The 25493-nt window shown below is 35.6% G+C and overlaps 5 protein-coding genes and 1 non-coding gene across 6 annotated transcripts; 2 read left to right on the top strand and 4 right to left on the bottom strand.

Moving 5' to 3' along the window:
- Positions 1–582: 582 nt before the first annotated feature.
- Positions 583–3076, top strand: LOC18590620 (putative protein phosphatase 2C 24). Its single transcript, XM_018127016.2, has 4 exons — positions 583–1283; positions 1394–1702; positions 2201–2306; positions 2412–3076. Exons 1-4 carry the CDS (start codon positions 786–788, stop codon positions 2762–2764), a joined length of 1266 nt encoding a protein of 421 aa, XP_017982505.2. The 5' UTR covers positions 583–785; the 3' UTR covers positions 2765–3076.
- Positions 3077–6196: 3120 nt separating this feature from the next.
- Positions 6197–9722, bottom strand: LOC18590619 (methylsterol monooxygenase 2-2). Its single transcript, XM_007016247.3, has 7 exons — positions 9539–9722; positions 8573–8710; positions 8244–8389; positions 7945–8064; positions 7615–7827; positions 7426–7506; positions 6197–6506 (listed from the first exon to the last, which is right to left on the bottom strand). The coding sequence occupies exons 1-7, from the start codon at positions 9566–9568 to the stop codon at positions 6425–6427; spliced, it is 810 nt and encodes a 269-aa protein (XP_007016309.1). The 5' UTR covers positions 9569–9722; the 3' UTR covers positions 6197–6424.
- A 4048-nt stretch (positions 9723–13770) lies between these two features.
- LOC18590617 (uncharacterized) lies at positions 13771–15308 on the bottom strand. The gene is made up of 2 exons (XM_018127018.2): positions 14879–15308; positions 13771–14502 (listed from the first exon to the last, which is right to left on the bottom strand). The coding sequence occupies exons 1-2, from the start codon at positions 15207–15209 to the stop codon at positions 13967–13969; spliced, it is 867 nt and encodes a 288-aa protein (XP_017982507.1). The 5' UTR covers positions 15210–15308; the 3' UTR covers positions 13771–13966.
- Positions 15309–18696: 3388 nt separating this feature from the next.
- On the bottom strand, positions 18697–18770 carry TRNAV-CAC (transfer RNA valine (anticodon CAC)). Its single transcript has one exon. It is a non-coding gene; the product is annotated as a tRNA-Val (tRNA).
- Positions 18771–18833: 63 nt separating this feature from the next.
- On the top strand, positions 18834–22919 carry LOC18590615 (myosin heavy chain-like protein). Its single transcript, XM_018128035.2, has 15 exons — positions 18834–18994; positions 19118–19205; positions 19303–19349; positions 19782–19871; positions 19979–20032; positions 20293–20370; positions 20461–20529; positions 20598–20753; positions 20852–20972; positions 21240–21280; positions 21602–21691; positions 21801–21905; positions 22049–22213; positions 22428–22537; positions 22627–22919. Exons 1-15 carry the CDS (start codon positions 18956–18958, stop codon positions 22700–22702), a joined length of 1329 nt encoding a protein of 442 aa, XP_017983524.2. The 5' UTR covers positions 18834–18955; the 3' UTR covers positions 22703–22919.
- A 55-nt stretch (positions 22920–22974) lies between these two features.
- CRR2 (Tetratricopeptide repeat (TPR)-like superfamily protein) lies at positions 22975–25153 on the bottom strand. The gene has a single exon (XM_007016242.3). The coding sequence runs from the start codon at positions 25112–25114 to the stop codon at positions 23159–23161; it is 1956 nt and encodes a 651-aa protein (XP_007016304.3). The 5' UTR covers positions 25115–25153; the 3' UTR covers positions 22975–23158.
- Between the last annotated feature and the right edge of the window lie 340 nt (positions 25154–25493).

The raw sequence follows: 25493 nt of genomic DNA, 5'->3' as shown, positions 1-25493 counted from the left end.
ACGCGTTCGAGATTGAGGACCAAGGGGGCTCTAGATATTCTACATAAGCGTCAACGATGTGGACGTCGGGACCCACAAGTCAAAATCAGCAACGGATACGTAGACAAATTTGATTGGGCCACGAAAACCTAAGCCGAATAAAGTTGGAATTTCGGGACGAAAAAAAATCGTGTCTCATTCTCGTATTCCACGATGGAGACACGTGGACAGCAACTCGAAATCGAAAAGAGGAGACTCTTTCTTTTTCCTCTATCTCACCTCAAAAAGAAGTTCAAAACACAAAAAAGGGCAATTAAAAGAAAAACCAACGTCTTAGGGAAGGACCACATGCGTGTCAGGAAAGGAAGGTCCTCTGATAGCGCTGTTGATATTTGATTGGGCCACGTAAGAGGGTAACGCTATTAGAGGCAACACGTGGTGGTTTTGAAAGGGAAGGGAGAAGTGAGATCAACGGTGAAGATGAGTTCATTTAGGGAAAAGAGCACTGCGTCACGGTACAAAACAGTACTACCTCTTTTCGGTCTGCCCGTGACGGTGACGGGCAGCCTGCCCGTGGCGACCCAAAAAGGAGCTTCCATCCTCCCACTGAAACCGAAAGCCTCTTCCTTTTAAAAGCCTCCCTCAATGGAGCGCGCGAGCGTTCTTTTCATTTCATTTTCGCATTCGATTTTACGTTGATTTTTTAAAAAGAAAAGCGTAATTAAGAAAAAAAATTGCAAGAAAAAGAGGTTTCGAGATTTCTTACCAGAAATTTTGATGATAATGGGGTGGTTTTAGTTGTTGTAATGGCGGAGATCTGCTGCGGAATGGTGAGCGAAGGCGAAGCATCAGCTCCGTGCGAGCCAAGTTCACGTGCAGCCAGGAAACGTAGAATGGAGATTAGACGGATAAAATTCGTCACTGACGTGGCTCCATCAGAGGCTGAGAACGGCCGGAAACGCCAGAAGCTCCAAATTTACACAGCCTCATTGTCTCTAGACTGTGAAAACGCTGTTGACAATTCTGTATCCGATGAAGACGGGAATAAACAAAAGGTAAAAGTTAAAAACGGAAGATCGAAAACGAAAGGAGCGATAGTGAAAAGTCACTCGAGCCCTTCCCTTTTGTCGCCTGTAACCGATTCAGAGTTATATCCGAAATTCGGCGTCGCTTCGGTATGTGGAAGGCGAAGAGACATGGAAGACGCCGTCGCTATTCACCCGTCGTTTCAGCGCCAAGGCCAGTTCTCTGCGGCCACTGGGTTTCACTATTTTGGCGTCTACGATGGCCACGGTTGCTCTCACGTACGAGTCTTGTAATTTAAAAAATTTAAATAAAAAGATCAGTCATTCCTTTTCTTTTATGGGGAAAATTGAAAAATTTTTTGGCGGTTTTGGTTGTTGCTGTTTGTTAGGTGGCGATGAGATGCAGAGAGCGGTTACATGAGCTGGTGAAAGAAGAGTTGCAGGGTGAGGAGGAGGAATGGAAAGGTGCGATGGAGCGTAGCTTCACGCGCATGGATAAAGAAGTGATCAAGTGGAACGAGGGCGTGGTTGGAGCTAATTGCCGTTGCGAGTTACAGTCCCCCGAGTGCGATGCTGTTGGATCTACAGCCGTTGTCGCTATCGTAACGCCTGATAAGATTATTGTTGCTAACTGTGGTGATTCTAGAGCTGTTCTGTGTCGTAACGGCAAGCCCGTTCCTTTATCGTCTGATCACAAGGTTAGCACTTTAGCTCGTTCTCTCTCTCCTTTTGCCTGTTTGGTTTCTGAGAAACTGCTCCCAACAAAAAAGAAAATGGTCGTTCTCTCTCTGTAATCATGTTTTATTAATCATGTGATTTAAGGCTAGAGACAAGATAACAGATAGAATGATTCGAAAATTTCCAATTTTCCTTCTTTTTGAGTTTCCAGTTAACCAAACGACTTCTTTAAGAAACTAGACTTGATTGTGTCCAAAATCACCCCCTTTTCTTTTCTGGCCCTTTTTGGTTACCCGTTTAGTTTCTAGGCTGTTAACAGCTTAAGAAGCTAAAACGTGGAAGAGCATTTTCGTGCATTATCTTCATGCGTATCATGCGGAAACAATGAGCTCTTCTGAATCCTACGGCAGGGATTTGTTTAGGCGGTTTTTAACAACGAAGTATTGAAAAATAAATAATGTTTTTATTAAACCGTAATATAGCAATGTGACTAAAGCTCTTTTGATTCATGTTAACAGCCGGATCGTCCGGATGAGCTGAACCGGATCCAAGCAGCAGGCGGTCGGGTCATTTATTGGGACGGCCCTCGGGTCCTCGGGGTTCTCGCAATGTCTCGAGCCATAGGTAAAAGTTTCGGATTCATTCTCTTACCCACTGGCGCACGATTGCATGATTGCACCATTTCCTTATCGTACGCCGCTCACTTGAAAACATTGTCTGCGAACACAGGCGATAACTACTTGAAACCTTACGTGAGCTGTGAGCCGGAGGTTATGATCACGGACCGGGCGGCGGAGGATGATTGTTTGATCCTTGCGAGCGACGGTTTATGGGATGTTGTGTCGAATGATACCGCGTGCGGGGTGGCGCGTATGTGTTTGAGGGGGAAGGGTAATCTGCACGCGCCGCCGTATTCGCCGGCGGAAGGAGTGGAACGGGAGGCGGTTTTAGGATCCACAATGGGAGAGATCTCGGACAAGGCGTGCACTGACGCGTCCATGCTGCTGACAAAGCTGGCGCTGGCCAGGCATAGTACAGACAACGTTAGCGTAGTCGTGGTGGATCTAAGGCGAGCCACGTAGGCATTCGGAGTTTCAATCGTTTTCCCCTCTCTCTCTCTCTCTCTCTCTCTCTCTATTCTGCTTTTCTTTTTGGCCTTTCTAGGGTCTAGTCTATGGGCAGTGAAAAGCTTAAGGTCCTTTTCCTAATTGTATTTTTAGCCCCTTTTTTGAAGGAGAAGATTTTGGGAGGAAGGGGGAAAATATCGAGTTATGAAAGATAGTGGGGGAAAAATGGGATATTAGAAACACAAAATATACCAAAAAAAAAATGAAAATGAGGCTGGCTTTTGTTGGTTGGTTCTTTTTCAAGAAATGAAAATCTTTTACCCGAAACGATAATAGTTTTATTTATTCACATCATTTCATTGCGTATGTTGGCCAAATTCCACAAAGATGTGAGGATTGCTTAAAAGATTCATTCAAGGAAAAAATTGGGCATGAATATAACATGAAATGATGAAAGCAAGCTCTTTCCATTGTATGTATTTGTGTGAGTGGTGAGTTTGGTTTAAAGACAATCAATCAACCACTAAAAGGAATTTACAGGTGTAATCCAGCATGATAAACCAAAGGCTAGCCCTCTTTTCCTTTCATTAATGATCAGACGAGAGGCAAAAGGCAAAAGAGTGTTGCAAAAGCAGACAAAACCTTTACTTACATTAGATGACTTCATTTTCCCCTTGGTAAAAGAGGGGAATTTCAAAATGAGGCAATGGAACCAAGAATATTTGAGGGTTTGCACTTTAATGAGATAAAAATAATTACTAGGAGGGGAATAAGTTGATATATAATTATTAAAAAGGATACTTGCATTTATAATTTTATCATTTTTTCTAAATTTCTCATCTTTAACCTTAGCCAATAGTAAGAGAGAGAATCAAAGCTGTCAAAGTCGACGTCTCGACATTGGTTGCATTGACAATAATGGTCCATCACAATATTAATTTACCGTCTAGAAAAGCAAAACACGATAAAACAAAACTCAATAATTGTTAAATCAGATCTAATCAATTTAGATTAGATTCAATATTGTCGAATCTAATTTGACAAGGTTGTTTTTGTTCTCAATATATCATGCTCTTATCTATTTGGCTTGAGATCTAGACATAGCATGCCAAGTCAGGTTATTTGATCAATTTCAACATTAACTAAGTTATTTTTGACAAATGAAACGACTACTATTGACTTTATTAATAATGTTCTCTCTTCCGATAGCTCTTTTTCTTCTTCTTCAAACTTGGAGTTTAAAGGATGAGTAGAGAAAAGCAATTTAATTAGGGATAAGATGGTGATTATCTAATAATTATAAGATTCATGATTTCCTTACTTGTAATTACTTTTTCTCATTGGTGCGAACACTAATTATTCTTGTTCCATTGCCCCAAAATGAAATTTCCCCCTACCATGAATGAGCAATGTTAAGGTTTTCGGTTTGAGCACGTGGTGGGCCGCCTTTATCAATAATATCAAGTTTTTCTTTTTCCGTTTTCTTTTAAAACTAGATACTTGTCTTGAAATCAGTATTAATTCTCATTTAAAATAAACATTTAATTAGTCAGCTTTTGTTCGTAATTATAACATTTGTGAATTCATTCATCTCATAAATTTTTATTTTGGTGCAATCAATCTGTATAATTTTTCAATAAAAGAAAGTATACATACATTTATCATGTGCTTCTGTAATTTAGACCTCGAGTTAAATATTTTTTCATTGTCTTTCGAGGTTATTTTTTTTATTTCTTCCATGATGAACTGTTGGTATTGAACTATGAATTCTTTATTTTTAAAAAAAAAAAAACCATAATGTTCTAAAAATTTTTTGAATTCTTTAAATAAATTTTATTCTTTTTTTATGTTCTATCATACTTTTGTTTTTTATTTTAAAATAAATTAAATTTATAATTAAAATATTATTTGTCATTTTATATCCACATGACATTAACGTTGATATTTTTAAATTAATATATTATCATATCAAATTAACATATCATTTATAATTAATTATAATATTTTAATATTTTATATTATTATTAATTATAACATGTTAACATGTTATGTTAACATCACGTGATATATAATAATAAATAATATTTTAATTAAAAATATAAAAACTTAATTAATCTTAATAAAAATATATAAATTTATTTAAAATTTTTAAATAATTTAAAGATTTTTTAAAAATATTATGCTCTTACAAAATAAAATGAGCCTCACAAATAAATTTATTTATTGAATCAATGTGTTTGAAACCTTAAAATTGAAGAGCAATTGTATAAATAAGATAAGAAACGGGGAGAAAGTGTCAAATCAAAGGATCGAGGAATGGGGCCAATATGGAGTTGGAAATTCTATAAAAGAGATTAGACACTAAAGCAGGGCCTGGTACCTGCCTACGAAACTTAGAAACACAAAACGAATTTTGCACTCCAAAATAATTAAAATGAAAAAAAGAAAAAGTCCACCAGAGCCTCCTTTCCTTGCTAATGAAAAAGTTGGGATTTGTTTGGTGAGAGACATATCGGATGGAATGGACGTCCATCTACGTCCAATCATCACATGCCAATCAACTTTTCTTTCCAATTATTGGCAAAGAAAAGAGAGACAAGAATTCAGCCTTCTCCCAAACAGGGAATAAGGAATCACGAGGACGCCCTTCTCCCATTTTTCGTCTAAAGCCATATTAGTCAGTAGGATCAACTTGCACAGGTGTACGTGTGGGTTGGTTTGCCACGAAAATGGCTTTACATCACCCTAACAGATGTTTATTCTTGCACCCTTCCGAGATGGGAATTTCCAGGAAATACCGCAAGGGTGCCAGTTCTGGCTCCAAGATTTCATCATCTTGAACAATCATGCTTGGCTTGGCTTCATGCATTGTTTTGCCAAGAAATCAACTTCACAACTAGCCTAGTTCTTTTTCTGCTCCTCAAATCCAATTCTGCCTAGTTGCAAGCTACTAGTTCTCAATCAATAACAGACATTTGAGCTGCTAAAACTAAAACTAGACTATTTATACCATGCTACGATTCTAGCTATGATACATGCTAGCAAAGGGTATGATATTGATCCAGGCGAAAGGGAACATAGAAGAATTAAGGCCCTAAATGCTTTAGCATCTTTTGCAGGCCAAACTTCAACACCCTCAGATTCAACAATCCTGCAATGGAAATCCTGTTCATTAAAGTATACAAACTAGTTTGTAATTTGAAGCTAGGTTTTAGACTGGAATACATAGAAATAAACAGAATGTATGAATAGGCACAGGCAAATAAAATGCTGTGATTCCCACGAAATTATTTAGCCAGGTCGAATTTCCACTGGGTTTGAAAAGTAACAAAAAAAGGGGGAAAAAATTATGGTCATTGTATATGCATAATTGACATGAGATCAGAGTCCAGCATAATAAGTGCATAGAGAAATCGGATACTCTGAAATGGGAAAAGAAAAAGAAAGTTAAGAATAGGACAGCAACTTCATTCATGCTAGGAACAGAAGGGTCACAAAATGTCCAAAGAAATCTTTCCAATTATTCCACATTAGCACATGCTGTAAACACGAACAGCAATTAAACACAAAAAGGTGATTGCACAACAGGATGCAGGGACACAATGAGACCTTTTCTAACATGCCCTTGATCAGGAACCCTCTTCTATGTCAAGCCCTTGAAACTAATTTTCTCCGTTATGTTTGCTTGCTGTCATCTTCAACTCCATCATGCTTTAGTGCTTTCAATTTTCTGTAGCCCTTATCAGTACCAAATATCCTGAGAGAATACATGTTGATCTGCCATAGTCAGTATATGTCATGCCACTTTCTAGACATTGTTGCTACAGATAAAACATTTCAAGTGTGCACCGAACCTAACAGCAAAAATGATATAGTACCACAAGGATATAAAGTCCAGACCCCTCAATTATTATGAAATGAAGTTGGTTGCAAATGAAAACAGAATTGAAATAATAACTATGATTAGTTGTAAAGAGCACACTACAAATAACAACACAGCACCCAGTACCAAGAATTCTAATTACGCAATTCATCCACCATATTTCTTGTCAAAATTAAATAGAATACAAGCAAATAATTGACAGGGCAAGAGCATCTAACATGAAAAGCATCAGATTCTAACTAATTATAACATAAAGAAAGCAAATATTTTATGCAGAACATTCTTCAGAGCATCTTGACATCCAAAGTGACAAACTTTAGAATGTGCATCAGCTACTATCAAGTTTGTTTGAAGTTTAAACAACACAAAAAAGTTCCCAGTGATCAAGTGCAAACTATAATTTACAATACTCCTGCCAAGTTAACATATTAGGAAGTCAGAGGAGTGTTGGTGGGGGCATTGACAAATATTCCCTTGGTTATGCCTTGGAAGTTGTAACCCCAGACAGAAACTTCAAAAAAACATTCCATACCAAATATTCTCAGAAAACAGGTGGATTCTTGGTGCAACTAAATCCCAAAAGCAGATTCATTCTAAAAGTAGGCTTTTTACCATAAAGTGGCAAAAGCTTAATGTATTGAAATGGCTAAGAACAACAGACAAAAGGACAGGAAAGAAGATCCATAAAATTCATCTACTTCTCAATGGCACAAATCTAGAGGCAACCACTATAAACTACAATCTGACCATGGAAAACATGCTACGCTTCAAAGAATAAATGCCTAAAACTCACCAGTCCATGTAAACAAATGTAGAAGAGTAGTTGCCAGATTTCGTATAAAGCAAACGGTGATGATAGTCATGAAAATCAGCACTGTTAAAATGAAGATATGAACAATTACTTCACAGCTGATGGATAAAACATAAACATGAAACTATATACACTGACTGAAGCAAAGAAACAAGTGAATGCACAACTCACCCCCCATATAAAGGTAAAAAGTTTGAGAGGCTCCATGGAAAATGGTAACCACAATGTGCCTCAACTGTCTCTAGGACTCTAAGGACCATCCACAACCAGAGAGTGATCAGATGTGGGCCAGTGATGGCAGGACCAACAATTGTTGCAAACCCGAGGAACAATATCTCAGCAGGGTGAGCATACTCAGATGTCAGTCCAAATGGTGTAGCATATCTGTATAATGTATATGATATTAAGTAACCAATAAGCACATGAGAAAGAACCTACAAGGAACAATATTGTTCATAGTTTTAATTAGTACTAGTACAAGCACCTAATATTCAGACTTACTCATGATGGACACTGTGCACATGCTTGTAGAGCCATTTTGTATGTAAAATTCGATGTCCCCAGTAAAACACGAAATCCTCAAGGATGAAGTAGAATATTATCTGTGATAGAACCACTTTCCTGCAGAACCAAATAAAGGATCTAGCCAATTAGAGCTCCAAAACAGAGAATTTTATTGCATTCAGGTAAATTTATGGAAGAGATATTGCTGGATAAGTAATATAATTCAAGACTATTACGTCTGAATGGGGTAAAAATGGAGGAAAAAAAGATCTAGCATACAAAGAACCTGAAAATACCAGGATGGCAATGGTAGACTACTTTTCATGCCCATGAATCTAAAAACAGGATAAGAGGCACTCATAAGTGGTAAGTTGACACAAAAATGATACAGAAGCAGGCGGGTGATACATTTTTCCTGAGCAGCAGGGCTGTTGTTTTTTGTCTGCATAGAAACATAAATTAGAAATGAATCTAATTGATTACGAATTCTGCTAGATAAAGACAAAGAAAGGATTTATTTGTCACTAACACCCCTTCCCTTCCCCCCCCCCCCCTGCCAAATTTTATGCTAACAAACTAAGAAAGTAATAACAGTTGATAACTATAGCAGCAAAGATGAACTAACCTGAATCTTGTATTTGCTCAGCAATCCAGCTCTTTCCAGATATATAAATGGAAGTCCAGCTAGGAAAAAAACACTTTCATGAAGAAAGAAACTTCCCAGACTTGCTAGTTGGAAGTCACTGAAATGTGTGATCAGATACTGCATGGTAAACAAAGAAGATTTTCAGGGAGATTATCTCATGACATAAACTGCTGTTCTATGCATAAAAAGGGCATGATATGATTCAAACAAATTAATAAACAATGAATCCAGAGGTGAAATCAATAAGCAAAACCAGACAAATTTGCCTTTACTCTAAGCAAAAGGGAAGAGGGTTTAAAAAACAATTCAAAGTTTTGTTGAAGATCCTTTGCTATAGACCACTAACATATAGGATCAAACTGATCAGTTGCAAGCAACACATACTCAACATTGACAAACAAGGTGCTCTAGTCTGGATTCCAACTTCAGGTACTTGTTATTGTAAACTAATTTCCTTGATGAGCTAATGAAGTAGCCAATCTAACCAAAAACTAGAGTGAAGTAGCGACCTGGATTCAAAACCCAAACTAATCTCCATTCTGCAGCTACCAGCATCCCAGTTATGAAAGCCACAACAATCATTTGCAATACTTAAGAAACAAAACCAAAAAAAAAAAAAATCAAACTATGCTGGCAAAATGAATTTCAATTCGTACGAGAAAAGAAAACCAAAGAGCATTATTTAATCAAATCCTGCTTTGTAAAAATCAAAAATGACATCCAACATCTGAATGTACCTTGAACGTCACATCCAAAAACAGCTAAAAAAACTAAAAACTTCGAAATAAATAACCATCACCCAACCAACCCAACCTTCATATTAACTATCGTTATCCCAAAACCACATAAACCCAACAAAGACAGATCCAAAACAAGCAATGGGCAGTTCCCAAAAAGAAACTTAACAAGAAACAAGAAAGAGCAACAAAAAGGAGGGAACTTTACCAGCCAGCCAGATTCAATAACAGAAGCCATGAGAGCTTGGAAGTGAAAAGAAGCTAGTGATCTCCACAATGGCTTTTTAGTAAAAATAAAATCTTTGGAGACGAGAGAGAGAGAGTTATGTAAAGAGACAAACAGAGAGTGAATATTGAGAGAAGCAAGGTCCACGAGACGAGTACAGACTGTCAAAGGGAATCTGGGCTTTATTTATGGGCCCCCTCCTTGCCCTTTTCTCCACATGAATTCAACGACAGTAAAAAAAACAAAAACTTCAAAAACAGAAGCTTTACAAGAAAACGGTAACCATTGGAGAAGAGAAAGTTTTCATTGCCCATTGAAACAGAAATTAAAAAAATAAACTTTTTTGTACTCTTTCCTTGTTGCATTTAAGGTGATTCACGAAAATTAGGCCAAAAATAAATACTCTATATAGCCCATTTTTTCAAGTCAAATTTGTGGGTTTTGAAGAATTCCATAGATGAGGACAACAATCTTTAATAAATCTTCATAAATAGCAGTGTTTAACATTTTTTTAATTTGAGAAGATATTTTGTCTTTTCATCCACATAACAACTAAATTATGTTATCTTTTATATTTGGTCAAAGATTAACTAAGTTCATTAGTGATTATTAGATGCAAATGTTGTGATTAATATTTTTTTAATAACAAGTTATTTCTTGAAAGCAATATAACTTTGAATCATAAATAAAATTAAACTATTGCATTTAAGGTGATCCACAAAAATTAGACCAAAAATAAATACTCTATATAGCCCATTTTTTTCAAGTCAAATTTGTGGGTTTTGAAGAATTCCATAGATGAGGACAACAATCTTTGATAAATCTTCATTAATAGTAGTGTTTAATATTTTTTTAATTTGAGAAGATATTTTGTCTTTTCATCCAGGTAACAACTAAATTAGGTTATCTTTTATATTTGGTCAAAGAGTAATTAGGTTCATTAGTAATTATTAGATGCAAATTGTTGTGATTAATATTTTTTTAATAACAAGTTATTTCTTGAGAGCAATATAACTTTGAATCATAAATAAAGTTAAAATACTGCTTTTCTTACATTATACTTTAAAGAAATGCAAACATATTGTAAACCAAAAAATTAGGCATGAATATTAATAAGATAATAAGAACATTTTGGGCTATTTGGTGGTACGGCATTATGCAGGACTAGGCTAGCAGGCCGAACTTGCCGTCCTCCAATTTAATTTAATTTTTTTTATTGTAATTAATGATAGTGAATAATATTATCCGTTACAGAAGGAAAAAAGATGTTTTTATTAAATAAAAATTACATTTATTGCAATTTGACAATTTGAAGAACGAAAAGTCCAAAACATTTCCCATTTGCTATCTACAATGAAAAAGAATGTGTCATGCTCTCCTCCTCCATACAATTTGCTTCTGTAATTTCCCAATTTTGTTGAGTTTGGGTGTATCCAAAGTGTCCTTACTTTGGATAAATTTGTTCCTTTCTCTTTGTGTCATGAGAATTATTTTCAGGGTTTTGGATGTAGGCCCATTTTCGTGTGGGATTTTCCTAGCTATCATGCGTTTGTGGTGTGTTATCTTGCTGTGTTTCCTTTTGAAATTTGTTTCCTTTCTTCTTATTTATTGGAAGAGACATGAGATGGATGTTTACGGAAATTCAACTTCCAGGTGACGATTCCAGGAAGGAAAATCAAACTCAAACATCGACAAATCCCACCCGCTTAGCTAATCAAATTACAACAAAATGCTTAACAGTTTCGTGTCTGGTAACAATTGGTAAATTTTTTGCAACATGCATGGTTTGAAAGTGGCTCTCCATTGTTTTAGGCAGCAAGGCATGGACTTTCCAACAAAATCATCTAAAAAATAGCCATTTATATCTTTCCTAACATGTTCGTGTCATAGGATTATTACCCTCTCTATAAAAAGTTAATTTAATAAAGTGTGCAATTTTCATACTGATAAATTTTTTTCGAAATCTCTTTATTTACCCGATGTGAGATTGAAACACTTGTTTAATTCTATTTTCAAGAATACAACTGTTAAATGTACTAAGTATTAACTAGAGTAAGAGAGAGATTAGGTGATAGAATTAACATGCATCTCCGTAGAATAAAAACCAAACTTGATTAAAAAGTTTTAGGTATATGTAAGCAAGGGCTGGCCCTTGAGTAAAGCCACTCAAGCAAGGGCTTTAGGCTCTCAATTTGGTGAGATCTTAAAATTTTATAATATAATTTATTATATTAAAAATATATAAATATAAAAAAATATAAAAATAAAAAATAATTAATAAAATTACATATTTTCTCACTTTTTTTAATTATGTGTCTAATAAATCTTAATTTTCTATCACTTTCTAATTTTTAGAATACTATATTATTTCCAATCAACTAACGGTCATATGTATTTATCATCTTTAATAACTATTTTTTTCTCACTTATTTTCCCTATTTCCAATCAACATATTTAATGATTTCTAACAATTATTTTTTCTCCTATATAAAACGAATTATTTCTTTTTTAATGTATAATATCTACTTTTAAATTTCTTTTTTCTAATTTGCTATTTCTTCCTTCTTCCGTTACTTCAATTTTCCTTCAAAGAATACACAAGAAATCCGTTATGTTATTATCTTTATAAAGCCGTGAACCTCATTTGTATTTTGCAATAAACATTTAACAATTAGGTACTATTATTCTAATATTTACAGACTTTTTACTTTAATTTTTAATTTATATTATATTTTTATATTGTTTTTATTTTATGTGATAGTTGATTTATTTGAATTAAAAATTTTGATTGCTGATTTTGTATTAGTTATTTAAAAAATATTAAAATTTTGCATCTCAAAAAGCTGAAAGAATAAAAATTTAATAATTTTTTTAATTTCAATACAAAAAAACTTCATTGATTATTTCGTTTTAGGTCTTTAAACTTATTGAGCCACCCCTGAGTTTTAGGTTTATGTAAGCCAACCAGATTTTACAAGTATATGGCAACTTTGATGTCTTGTGCTCTATTATTATCATTGTCCAAATGGGTATTACCAGATCATTTTCTGAAAGACTAGAAAGAGTTGAGTGTAGATTGCAGTGGAATATGATGTTGTCTCGGAATTTGATTTGTTTGCTTGGTCTCTTCTTCATCTTCGACAGGTTTCACTGTCAGGAATTGAGAGGATCCAGAGACTCAAAGATCTTAGTTTCTTCGTTGATCTCTTTGGTGAATCAAGAGAATGAAGGAATCCAATCGATGACATGACAGAATCAAACAAACAGAACAAAAAGAGAGCAGTGGCCCCTTCCACAGTGATGAAGAAAGTAAATACTTCTGTAGAGGAATGTTTTGATCTTGGACTGTGAAAATGAAACACCAACTAATGACAACATAACCCTTAACTAAGATGACATTAAAAAAGGGATAATTCATGTTTGGTGAGTTATTTTACACACGAACAGTTTGGAATGAGCTCTCAGTTTAGGTTGTAAGAGATGGACTTTCTACCAAAATATCCACCTATTTCTTCTATTTATTAACCCTTCGCAGCAGTTTCACCGAGCTCAAGATCTTTCTCCTCCTTTTCTATACCTCTCTCTCTCATGGAGGGTCTCATTCCTTTAATCTACAGGGTCATCATCCAGTACAGAACCGGTGAGCAGCTGACCGCAGAAGGATCAATGTTCAATGAACTACTTCCTGCACCCTACGCAAGACTTCCAGGTGATTCTGGACGTTTCAAACTGCCACCAGAATACAGCTCCTTCTTCTCCATGAATAGTCCTTCCACCAGCTCTGACCTCATTGTCTCTAAAGGTATCAAATCCCCACTTCATCTTTCTGTGGGATGAAGAATGATGTCACCAGGGCCTAAATGACTAGCAGAGCACGAGATTCACCAATGTATTTCTGACTGAAGAAACTGCATCAAACTAGCCCTGTATTCTGTTGTAACTAGCAGTTATTATGAATAAGAGCAAGCCACCAAAGGAGCTTGCTGCAGATGATGCAATAGCTGACAAAAAGTAGATGAATTTAATGAAAATAATGACAATGCCGAAAATGACTTCCTGTAAAACTTGATTTCTAGAAAAGGTATAATGAGCTTTCAATAAACTACATGGTTACAATCCTGCTCCATATGCAGCCTATGGGCCAAGATTTACTTGTGCAGAACTATGAGCCGATGAAAAGAGAAACTACTGCATTATCAAAGCAAAGCAAAATATACTAGCAAAAACTAATCATATCATATAAGGAAAAGAAGAATTACACAGAAAGTCAGATACTATTAGAAGTTAACTAAATAGAAAACCAAATCTTCAAAAGACATGGATCTATCCTAATGACATCTAGACATAGAAAAGATACAGAACTGGCCAAAATTTTTATTTAAGTACTAAAACCTAAATAAAAAACACAATCTAGTTTGTCCTTGGTGTGGCCCATTCAACTCTCAGGATGAGATTGTCATAACCATAGCCATTCAGTTTATTTATAGCCCTCTGGGCATCTTCCTTGTTCACAAAGTTAACGAAACCAAAGCCTCTGCTCATGCCAGTCTTCTGGTCAACAGCAACATAAACTCGGCTTACTGCACCAAATGGCCTGAAAAGCTCAAGCAAGTCAGGTTCCCGGGTATCCTCTGAGAGATTAGTGACTCGGACAGAGTTCTCGTCATTTCTGCGTCTCATATCAGTTCCGCTTCTCTCTGCTCCAGCTCTCATACCTGGAGGAACATATGTACTCTTGCCCGAGCCAGCAGCAGCTGTTGCAGTATCAGAAGCTGCAGGTTTATCAATGAATCCCTCAGCCGGTGGAGCAAGATCCTTGTACGGGCACCTGGATGTCCAGTGGTCACCCTTTTTACCACATGTCCTACACACCATAAGAACTGCACCTCCTTTCCCTAGTTGAGCCAAAGAATCTCCCGCAACCTTTGTTTCTTCGACTTTGCTACCTATAGGCAGCTCCAAAACTTATCTTAATAAGAATAAGCGTCGTAATAAAACTACGCAAGATATTTGAACCCAACTAATTTGGTCAATTGATTCAAAGCTATTAACAAGCGAAACTATTCAAAAATTCATAAATTAAGCTAAATTTTGATTCATCCATGCACAAACAACATAATTAACGAGGCCAAATATGGAAACGACTCAAATTTTAATCTTTTCAACTACCCAGAATTCCATACAATTCAGTAATTCCGATAAGAAAAAAAGATAAAGTAAGCCAAAATTCTTTTTCTTTCATAAACTAAAGTAAAATAGAATTCACCAACACCGAAATTAACAAAGCTAAACATTCATAATTTATAATTAAAAGAAACGAACCAGGGGCTCTAGGGCGTTCAAGGAGGATCTCTTCAGTGGAAACCATAGTGAGTCGGCTACCAACATCTTCCCTTACGGCATCCCCAAACTTGGGCCAAGACCTCCGCTCCACGGCCCGCTTACTGAGTCGGGCATTGGCGAGTTTTCTGACGCGGGTGGTCGTCGTAATTTTGACCTTGTTTCCCTCGTCGTTGAACTTGTACTCTATAACTTTCTTGATCCCGTTCTCGTCGGGTCCGATAACTTGCCTTGGTGGTAACAAGAAATCCAAATCCTCGTTGTCGTCTTCTTCTAGTTCCCCCCATCGAATTTTCGTTTGCTGGGTCGCCATTGTATTCGTTACCAGAAAAAGATCAAAAGATAAAAATTTGGAGCTAGGGTTTTCACAATGCCCGTTAAGCTAAACGTAACAGAGAAACATATTAATCGGGGATTTGAGACGATGTCCCTATATATACTAGGAAAATCCCCCGCACTTCGGGACTCTGTTTTCATTATTATTATTATTATTTATTATCATTTCTAACATCGATGCAGCCCATATGAAGCCCAATATAAGCCCAACTCAGAAGCCGCCCAAAGGCAGAAAGATGTAGGAACGGTGGATTCAATACGTAAGGACGTGAGATTCATTATTTCTTTGTAAGACTGTGGCACGTTGGCGTCTTATAAACAAAAGAGTGTCATGGACATTGTACAAAAGCAAATCTTACAGTAAATGATTAATTATGCCAACTAGTAGGCCTTTGAACTCTATTATTTGACAGAATATTTGAATTTTATAAAATACTTAATTAAATTTTAAATTTTTTACTCAAATTGATATCTCGATATCCTAAACATCACTAGTTAAATATTCAATTAAAATAAATTTAAAATATAGTTTGATATGTATTATTAATGAAAATTAAATTTTAAAATTACATTTAACATAATTAATGAATTTTATAAGTGTTGTATTAATTATGTTAAATGTAATTTTAAATTTTTAAACTAATATATATATATATATAATTAAACTTTAATGTTAAAAATTAATATTTGTAAACTACCTTACTCTATGAGATATAAAAAATTTACTATTTTAATTTTATTTAATCGAATCAGATAATACATGATATTTTGTTACAATGTAATGAATCCATTTACCATTTGTACTAACGAGCAGACAAAACGAGACGCAGGTGCCAATCATGGAAGCCAGCTTGCAGCACCTTCCTTATCAAGCAAACGTTGTTGTCCCCACTGACTAATTCAGGTAAATGTTTAATTTCTGTTGGTTGGTTACTTCAAATAATTGATAGTTAAAAGATTTATTCGGTCTTTATATTTTTAAATTTTATTTAATTTAATTTTTATATTTAAAATTAAAATAATTTAATTTATTAATTTTAAAAATTATTTCAATTTAATTTCTCTACTTGATGATATCTAATTTTATCGTTAAAAAATATGATATCGACATGACATGACACATTTAATGACGTGACATATCAAGTGGCATCGAACATGATAATATGATAATGGCACATGATACTAATATGATAATGTGACAATATTGACGTGGCAAATTAAAAAAAAATTTTTAAAAATTTTTATCACATTATATGGATTAAATTGAATAAAAATATATAATATAATAACTAAATTAATGTATATATTTTAAAATTAAATAATCAAGTAAAAAAATATTTATTATATTTTTTAACATTATAAATCTTTTATACTTAAATATTTGACTTATTAATAAATATATCAATAATCTCCTTAAATATTTGTACTTTTCAAATTTTTTTTCAATGTCATCCCTCAGCATATCAATTTTGTTCAATTTAATCTCTGTATTATATAATTTTATTTAATTTATTTATTATGAAATGACAAATATTGTTTTTTAAAAAATATTTTTATCTATCACGCGGTATTACCATGTGACATTACCATGTCAACACATCGATGCGATGTCTCAATGCCATATTGCCAAAATATATCACGTCAGCACTGATATTATTTTTTTTATAATCAAATTGAATATCGTTAAAAGAAGAGATTAAATTAAAATAATTTTTAAAATCAATGTACATAAACCAAATTAAAAAGTATAAGAACTGAATAGGTCTTTTACAATAATTGTCTCTGCCAACCTTATCGGGGAAGAAGAAATGTTGAGGAAAAGTTCAAATGATTGTGAATCTTATTCTGAAACAAGAATTAATTATAGTACAGATCCAAAGGCACATCAAAACCAAACTAGCTTGCAAAGCTTCACCAGCTTCACGGATTCCACCGGAAACACCAGAAAATAAGATGAAAAATCCATCAACATAATAACAAAACCCAAACTCTCCATCCCATTGCATACAAGAGAAAGAAAAAAAAACTACTATAAAATCAATATGACAAGATTGCCAAAGGCCAAAACTATATCATCAGAATATTATATAGTGTATCAGCCACCACCATCCCCTCCGCCGCCGCCGCCGCCATGAGAACTACCACAACCACTTCCTTCCATGGCAGAGGCATGTGCTGCAGTAGCACCCACCACTACAGCAGCAGCAGCAGCAGCAGCCATGCCAGCATCACTGCTGGCTGTGGTAGTAGTAGCCCCCTGGAGGCCACCTTCACCATCATCTGGATCCTCTCTCTTTTTCCCACTGTGACGAGACTTTTTATGTGATTTATTTTCGAGGGAAGAACTATCTGATTCTTCTTGCTTGGCTTCTTTCTTTGATCCCGGGATGCAAAAACAAAAGCTTCTGAACTTCATGGCTGCACAAGTACCCCCTCAAATTAACATCAGCAGAGTAATGTTCTCCCTCTTAGCAAGCAAAATATATAACAACTCGCAAACCACCCGATCATTACTTATTAGCTTGGTTCCTTAGCTGACAAGTATTATCAAGAAAACAAACAGGGACATTCGTGCAAAAAGAATCGTTTGTCTTTTTCACTGTTTTCTTTTCTTTCTTTTTTTCCTGATTGGGTCCAATGCCTCTCCATCAGTATAAAGCAAGTTGTGTAACATGGTGTTTATACGAGGTTCATTGAAAAACCATAAAAGCTAAGCTGTAAAGCTTGGGATGTCGGATCATTGGATGAAAAAGGTAGAGATTCCTTGTCTACGGTCGAAAATTAAACCCCTAAGTGACCTGTGTTAATCTGATTGAAGCATTTAGAGAGGCTTGTATCACGGAGGAAGCGACTATTGCTGATAGGCAGATTGCACATGTCACGCAAACGCATTTATGGAAAATGAAGTTGCATCAATAATTTATAGACAGGCTGTTGGCAAATCATCATTGCCCATCATTTTATTCCACCTAAAATGATTTGGTAAACGTGACTACTGTTCTTTTCTATGGGTAGCTGTGTAAAGAAGATCACCTGCTGCTTCAGCTCAGCAATTGAAACAAAACCGGGGGGATGGTTTTCAATTGGAGTACACTGCTGCAATTCAGCTCAGAAATGATATCCCTGAAACAAAACTGGGGGGATGGTTTTCAATTGGAGTGGCAAAAATTTCAAAGAGTGAAAGTGATAAATGACATTAATAGATAAATGGGTAGACAAAAAGATGATAGTGACAATTTGATAATGAAGCAATGACAACAAAATTTCATCAGATGCATGAGAAATTAAGACGGTAAAAAGCACAAAAGGAAAGGAAAGTGAAAGATGGAGGTAAATTAAGACGGTAAAAAGCAAAAAAGGAAAGGAAAGTGAAAGATGGAGGTAAATTAAGACGGTAAAAAGCAAAAAAGGAAAGGAAAGTGAAAGATGGAGGTAAAAGGTCAAAAAGGAAAGTGGAGGATGCATGTCTGAGCCCGGGTTCGAACCGGGGACCTCTAGTGTGTGAGACTAGCGTGATAACCAACTACACCACCCAGACACGTTTTTTTCTTTTTATCGATTTAAAAGATTATTCTAAGTAAAATTTTATTTTTGGGAACCGTTAACAGAATTCGTTCAAAACTCGCATTGAACTACCAGATTCTCTGCATTCAGAGAAAATAAATAAAACGAAAGAAGAAAAGAAAAATAACTCCTTTGTAATTCTTTCTTTTATATTTTTTCATGATGGATTCTCATCATGCTTCACTAGGTCGACGAGCGGTAAGAAAACTTTTCTTCCAATCGTTTTTTTCATAGAATTTTGTATTGATTTAAGTCCAAATTTTGATAATATTTATTAATTTTGATAATATTGATTATTGTTTTTGTGATGATTTTGAATAGCTGGAGGAGATTCGTCAAAAGAGAGCCGCCGAAAGAATGAGCAAAGCTTCTTCTGGATCTGATCTCACCAAGGCTTCAATCCCTACCGGTCTCTCCCCCCCTTTTTTTTTTCTTAAAATTGAAAACTTTATTTGCTAATTTCTTTTCTTTTTTATATTTAATTTTAATTTTGTTCACGCTTGCAGATATTCCAGTCGTGAAGAAATCAGAAAGAGGAAATCGACTCTCTGAGGTATTTCATAATCTTAATTTTATTGCTTTTTTAAATTTTGAACCTTTTTACTTCCGGTGGAAATTTAGAATTTGTTAAGTTCTGAGCTGAAAAGGACTACATAAAATTTCTTCTTTTCTTTTCTTTTCTTTTTTCTTTATTATCTGTTTGGATGCTGAGAGATTTAAGGAAAATAAGGATTTTTTATTTTGCGTGTGGTGTAGTTTTACTATTATTTTTCAGTATCATGGAAGCTTAGCATTTAAATTCTCATACATAATTCAATGTCGAAAATTCCGGTGAAATTGTTTTAGTTTGTTCTATCAAAATAAGGGATTTTTGGAAAATCAAAACTATTGAGTACACAAAGAAGGTTTAGACTATAACATTATTTTTGTTACCATTGTATTATAGTGGTTATATTATTCTCATGCTATTTTATTGGTAGTGCAGGCCGATGTTAGTGGTTTAGTATCGCAGCTGAAGGACTTGCAGAAGAAAAATGCAGAATTAGAGGAAAATAACAAGATATTATCCTTGAAGGTATTATATTCGTATTGCTTGAGGTTTTATGTTGGGACTTAGAGTTAAAGGAAGCTTTTGGGAATTGCAAAATATGTGCTGAATTTGTGTTAATTTTCCTGATTCAGCTTCAAACAAAGGAAATTGAGCATGAAACCCTGCAAACACGCTTTAATGAACTGGTAAATTGAACATCTCAATCTTTTTACAGCATGGCTTACTAGTTATATTTTTTTGCATATTACTGCTTTTACTGGGTACCGTTGGAGGGGCTTGTATTGTTAGACGCTGTTCTTTGATGACAAGTTTCTTCATGGGTGGTTGGTTTGCTTTCTTTCTTCTCTACTTCAACTTCAGGACTGTGATATGAAATGGGTTAAAAAATTTGATGATACTTTTACTCTGGTCTGCTTATTTACATTCAAATTGTGATAATTTGCAGGAGCAGAACACTGTACCATCTCTAAGAAAGGCTCTGAGGGATGTTGCAATGGAGAAAGATGCAGCTGTTGTTGCACGGGTACATGCCTATTCTTGCATTTTATTTGTTGTAAAATCTTCAACGTGTTCATTTTAAGCTTTGCTTACACGGTCTGATGTTTTAGTATAGGAGGACCTCTCAGCCCAGCTTCGCATGTTCAAGAAACGTTTGAAGGAAGCCGAAGATGAGCAATACAGAGTAAGTAAGCTGTTTCTACTCTTGGTACATGAATGCAGCTTAACTTTTATTCATGTAATTTGCTTTAGGCTGAGGAAGATGCAGCAGCCTTGAGAGCAGAACTAAACACAATGCAGCAACAAGCGATGAGCAGTGCATTTGGTGGAATAAACACTATGGGAAGTTCACCAGATCAACTACAAGCGTTAGAAAAGGAGTTAACTAGATTAACGGCTGAATTACAGGTTATAATGAGCTTAGTTTGTGTTTCCTTGTATCCCTTTTGGAGTGGTTTCTTTTTTTTTTTGTGTGTGGATCACTCATGGTTTTTTCTAAATTACAGCAAGAGTCGTTGTCGAGGCAGCAAGAGCAACAACAATTGGCAGAGGAGCAAGCTCGGGTATCTGCCCTGATATCGGAAAAACAGGAATTGGAAGAAAGACTCACTGCTTTATCCAAAAGTGGTTCGTTGACAAATGATAAATGTCAACAATGATTTTTTTAATATATGTGCCCACATCTGTACATGTTTATGCATCTAAACATTATAAAATAAAAAAATAAAAGTTAGATCTTCCTTTCCATTCCTTCATTTGAAACCTACATATCTGTTTTATAATGCATGAAGATGTAGTTACTATAAAACATAAGCAACCCTGATGCATTACTCTTTCGCAAGTAATTTATTAAGTTGTCTCATATTACTCTTGATTCCTGTTTCTGCAATGCAGAAGTCATCTCGGAGAAAGCGAGCCGCAAGGAATTTTCTCTGGTAAGATAGTGCCTTTAGTTTATTAACCCGTTTCGGAAATGTTTTTAGCACCTTCATGTATTATGATAACTTACATTGGTTTGCATTTGTAGCACCTTGTGTTATAATAAGATGCATGTAAATTATGTGCCCCCTTCCACCCAAAAAGGAAAAGAAACTTTTCTGGTTGTTTTAATGAAAATTATTGCCTTCTAGCCCCTGCCTGCTCATTTTCATTCTTGCTTCTTAGTGAAACTTCGTCATTTACATCATTTCATGTACTGATGATACAATCATAAAGGGGTTTATGCTTCATTAAGGCAATTATTTTCTATTGCACAGGAAGATAAGGAAAAACTTGAGAAACAGCTGCATGATTTGGCTGTAGCAGTGGAGAGACTTGAAAGTAGTAGACAAAAACTTCTAACGGAGGTGAGGCTTTGCTTATGTTATTTTTTTCACAGTATGAGTAAGAAATTTAAACTGCAAATTTAAACTGCATTTATTATGTTGAGGCAAAGTTGCTTTTTTACATTGGCAGATTGATAACCAATCTTCAGAGATAGAAAGGCTTTTTGAGGAAAATTCTAATCTCTCATCTTCTTGTCAAGAGGCAATGACCACATCAAAACATTGGGAGAATCAGGTAAACATCAATTGTTAATGTCTGCAGGATTCTATGCAAACTGTTTTCTGAAACTTTGCTACAAATGGCATAAATGTCTAGTATTCTAGTTTCCAATCAGGATTCTATGCATTATTTTGACTAAGAACACCAAGTTTTTGCAGGTTAAAGACTGTCTTAAACAAAATGAAGAGCTACGTAGAGTTCTAGATAACCTAAGAACAGAGCAGGCTAGTTTGCTATCTAAAAGTGGTTCCTTAGCATTCCATACAGGTGGAGTTACTGGAACTGGTTTACAGGCTAATACAACTGAAATTCTCTCCCTCAAGGTTAGTGTTTCGAAAGGAAATCGTTTTGACATGTGTTGTATGCTTAAGAACTCTACATTGAACCGTTAGGCCAATCAAGCGGGATAGATCTCATAGGGTTTTATCTGTTTATTTTCCTAAAGAGTATTACAGGATTTTCTCTTTTACGTCCGATAGCCTTTCGATCCTTAAGATAATAGTATATTATTCTGATTGTGCTATATATCTTTTCTAGGGCCAACTTGTGCAAGAACAGAGCAGAGCAGATTCACTATCAGCAGAAGTAATGCAGCTTTCAGCACATCTCCAACAAGCAACGCAAGCATATAACAGTCTTGCACGCCTGTAAGATATTCTTGCTTTACCCTTCTTAATTATTTATAAACACATCTCCCGCAAGATTCTAGATCCTAACTTCATTCAAAATGTCACAGCTATAAACCAGTTCTCCGCAACATTGAAAGCAGTCTCATCAAAATGAAGCAAGAGGACTCTGTTACTGTCCAGTGATTGCAATGAGCATTCTGCATGATGTAATCCTTTTTTGGAATTTTGTGGCACCAATTTGTGCATTTTCTGTTCATTTGAAACAGTTGCTAAAGTGACAATCCAGTAGTTTGTGTACCATTGTAATCGAGAGTTGAACTCTAGGCCCTTGGGATCAATTCTTCCAAAATTGTTGATCAAGATCAGCAGCTATTCTTTATTTCACAACAAAATCCTTAAATTTTGTCTTTTGCAGACAGTTTGGATAACTAGGAAAGACCCTGTTCGGGACTAAGTGGAAAAAGAACTGGCAATTTAAATTATGGGGGAAAGAGGTCAAAAACATAACAATGACAAACCAATTAAGCTTGTTTCCTATACATCTGTGAATCTCTTTGTAGTCTTATGACAGAGATTAAACTCTGCTTTGCCTTATTTTCCGATACTTGAAAGGAGAAAAAGGAGGAAGAAAAGATAAAACTACCAATAATCATCACATGAACAAACTCCATTCTGGAAATGGTGGAAGCGATTCACATCACGAACCAGAATCTCTTTATTTGCAAACTTGGAAATGAACTTTGTCAATGTGTGGCAGTCTTCACATAACCTCAAATTCTTTGTTATCCGGATTGTCTCCCCTTTATTTGTATTGATGAGTCCAAATGCAACTGCCAGTTTTTCACTGTGACCCAGTAGAATCCGTTCCTTCTCTCCTTCGTTGAGATCATAGAGCACGACTTTAGTTTGCGGCACGTATCCCTTCTCCTTCATCTCTGCAGATAGTTTAATTAAAAACGACTGGATTTCCTCGATCTGAGGGTTGGACTCATCAACTGAAACAAATGAATATATTTTCCTTTTGACTTCAATCCAACTTCTGCCTGGAACTTTTTGCAGTGAGCGAGTTTCTAACAGCTTCCTCACTCTCTTTACCTCATCCCACATCTTAGCTTCTGCATATATATCAGCTAAAAGTACATAATTCCCAGCACTGACGGGTTCAAGTTGAAATAGCCTACTGCTAGCTCTCTCTGCTAGATCAACATTACAATGGATCCTACATGAGCCAAGAAGTGAGCCCCAAACCTTAGCCCCTGGCTCAATCCGCATTTCATCTATAATCCTAGCTGCCTCTTCTAACCTATTGGCACGACCAAGAAGATCAACCATACAAGCATAGTGCTCGACACTAGGATATATTCCATGTTCTTTATGCATCGAATCAAACAACCTTTTTCCCTCTTCAACAAGACCTGCATGGCTGCAAGCTCCTAAAACGCTAACAAAAGTTACAGGACTTGGCGAAACACCTTGATGAATCATCTCTTGAAAAATTTGAATTGCTTTCTTCCCAAATCCATGAACTGCATAACTTGAGATCAATGAATTCCATGACACAACATCCCTTTTCTCCATCTGATCAAAAATCCGTTGCCCCAATTCAAGCTTACCACATCGTGAATACATTGTAATAAGTGCACTTATAACCGGCAAAACTGAATCAAGCCCTCTCCTGAGAATATAAGCATGAATCAACTTCCCTTGCTCCAAAGCAGCCAGAGCTGCACAAGCTTGAAGAACACTAACCATGGTAACAGAATTCGGAAAGGAATCATGAGTCTCAACCATCATTTCCCTAAAAAGCTCCAACGCCTCAAACGATTTCCCATTTTTCGCATAACAGGCAATCATTGCACTCCAAGAAACCACATTCCTGACGGGCATCTCCCCAAACACAAAACTCGCACACGAAACGCAACCAAACCTCGCATACATATCCACCAAAGTAGTCATAATATGAACATGCGCTTCGTACCCATGTCGCAAAATATAAGCATGAATTTCTTTTCCTTTCTTTAAAAGCGAAACTAAACACTCAGAAGCAACACAAGCTTTAAGCACATAAGTATAAGTAAATCTATCCGATGGGATTCCAGTTCTATTCATCTGTCTATATAAACCCAAAACTTCTTCTCCAAAACCAGCCAAAGTAAGCGCGCGAAAAAGCGCATTCCAAACAAAAATTGTTCTCTTACGCGTTTTATCGAACAACTTGCGAGCATCATCGAGGGAATCCAAAGCAGAGTACATAGAAATAAGTTTGGTGACCAAGAAAGGATCTTGGTCAAACCCATTTTGGGAAATATGGGAATGAAGGGATTGGGCAAGGGAGAGGGAGTTTTGGTGGGCGCAGGAAAGGATAAGGAGTTCGTAGGTTCTTTGAGAAGGGTTGGGTTCCTGGGAAAGGAGCTTGAAGGCTTGTTTAAGGTTGCCTTCCTTGCATAAGGATTGGATTAGTTGATTGTTGTTGAGGTTTGAGGTGGAGATGGTGGGGTTTAAGGTAAGAGAAGAGGAAGGTAGTTTCGGAGAAGTACGAGGTGGGTTGGACAGTGACGGTGGTTGCGTTGGCTGGGGACTGTGAAAGGCCCACATCAGTGAAGAACTAAGCACTCCCTAGTTTGTCTGTCGAAGAAAGAACGACCTCTATCGCTTATAGATAGGTTGAGATTTTTTTTATCACGTGCATAGCAAGTGACAAGGAAAAAACCTCTAAGAAACTCATTCTTTTGTTCAGCAATTAGAATTACTCTTTTTAAAATGCAATATAACCATTTTTTAATTTATAAATATATCCATATATGTATATATATTTTTATAATTAAGAAAGAAGAGATTCGAACTCTACTACTAATAAATCAAATGCTCGGGTGCTCATATATATGTATATATATATATATATATATATATAATTTGAACTCAATAACAAAAAACAAAAAAATATATATAAAAAAATTTTGAATTACACAACTAT

This window comes from Theobroma cacao, chromosome 9 (genome assembly GCF_053813885.1).
Source record: "Theobroma cacao isolate CCN51 chromosome 9, ASM5381388v1, whole genome shotgun sequence".
Classification (NCBI taxonomy): domain Eukaryota; kingdom Viridiplantae; phylum Streptophyta; class Magnoliopsida; order Malvales; family Malvaceae; genus Theobroma; species Theobroma cacao.
This window is presented reverse-complemented; position numbering and strand designations above follow the sequence as displayed.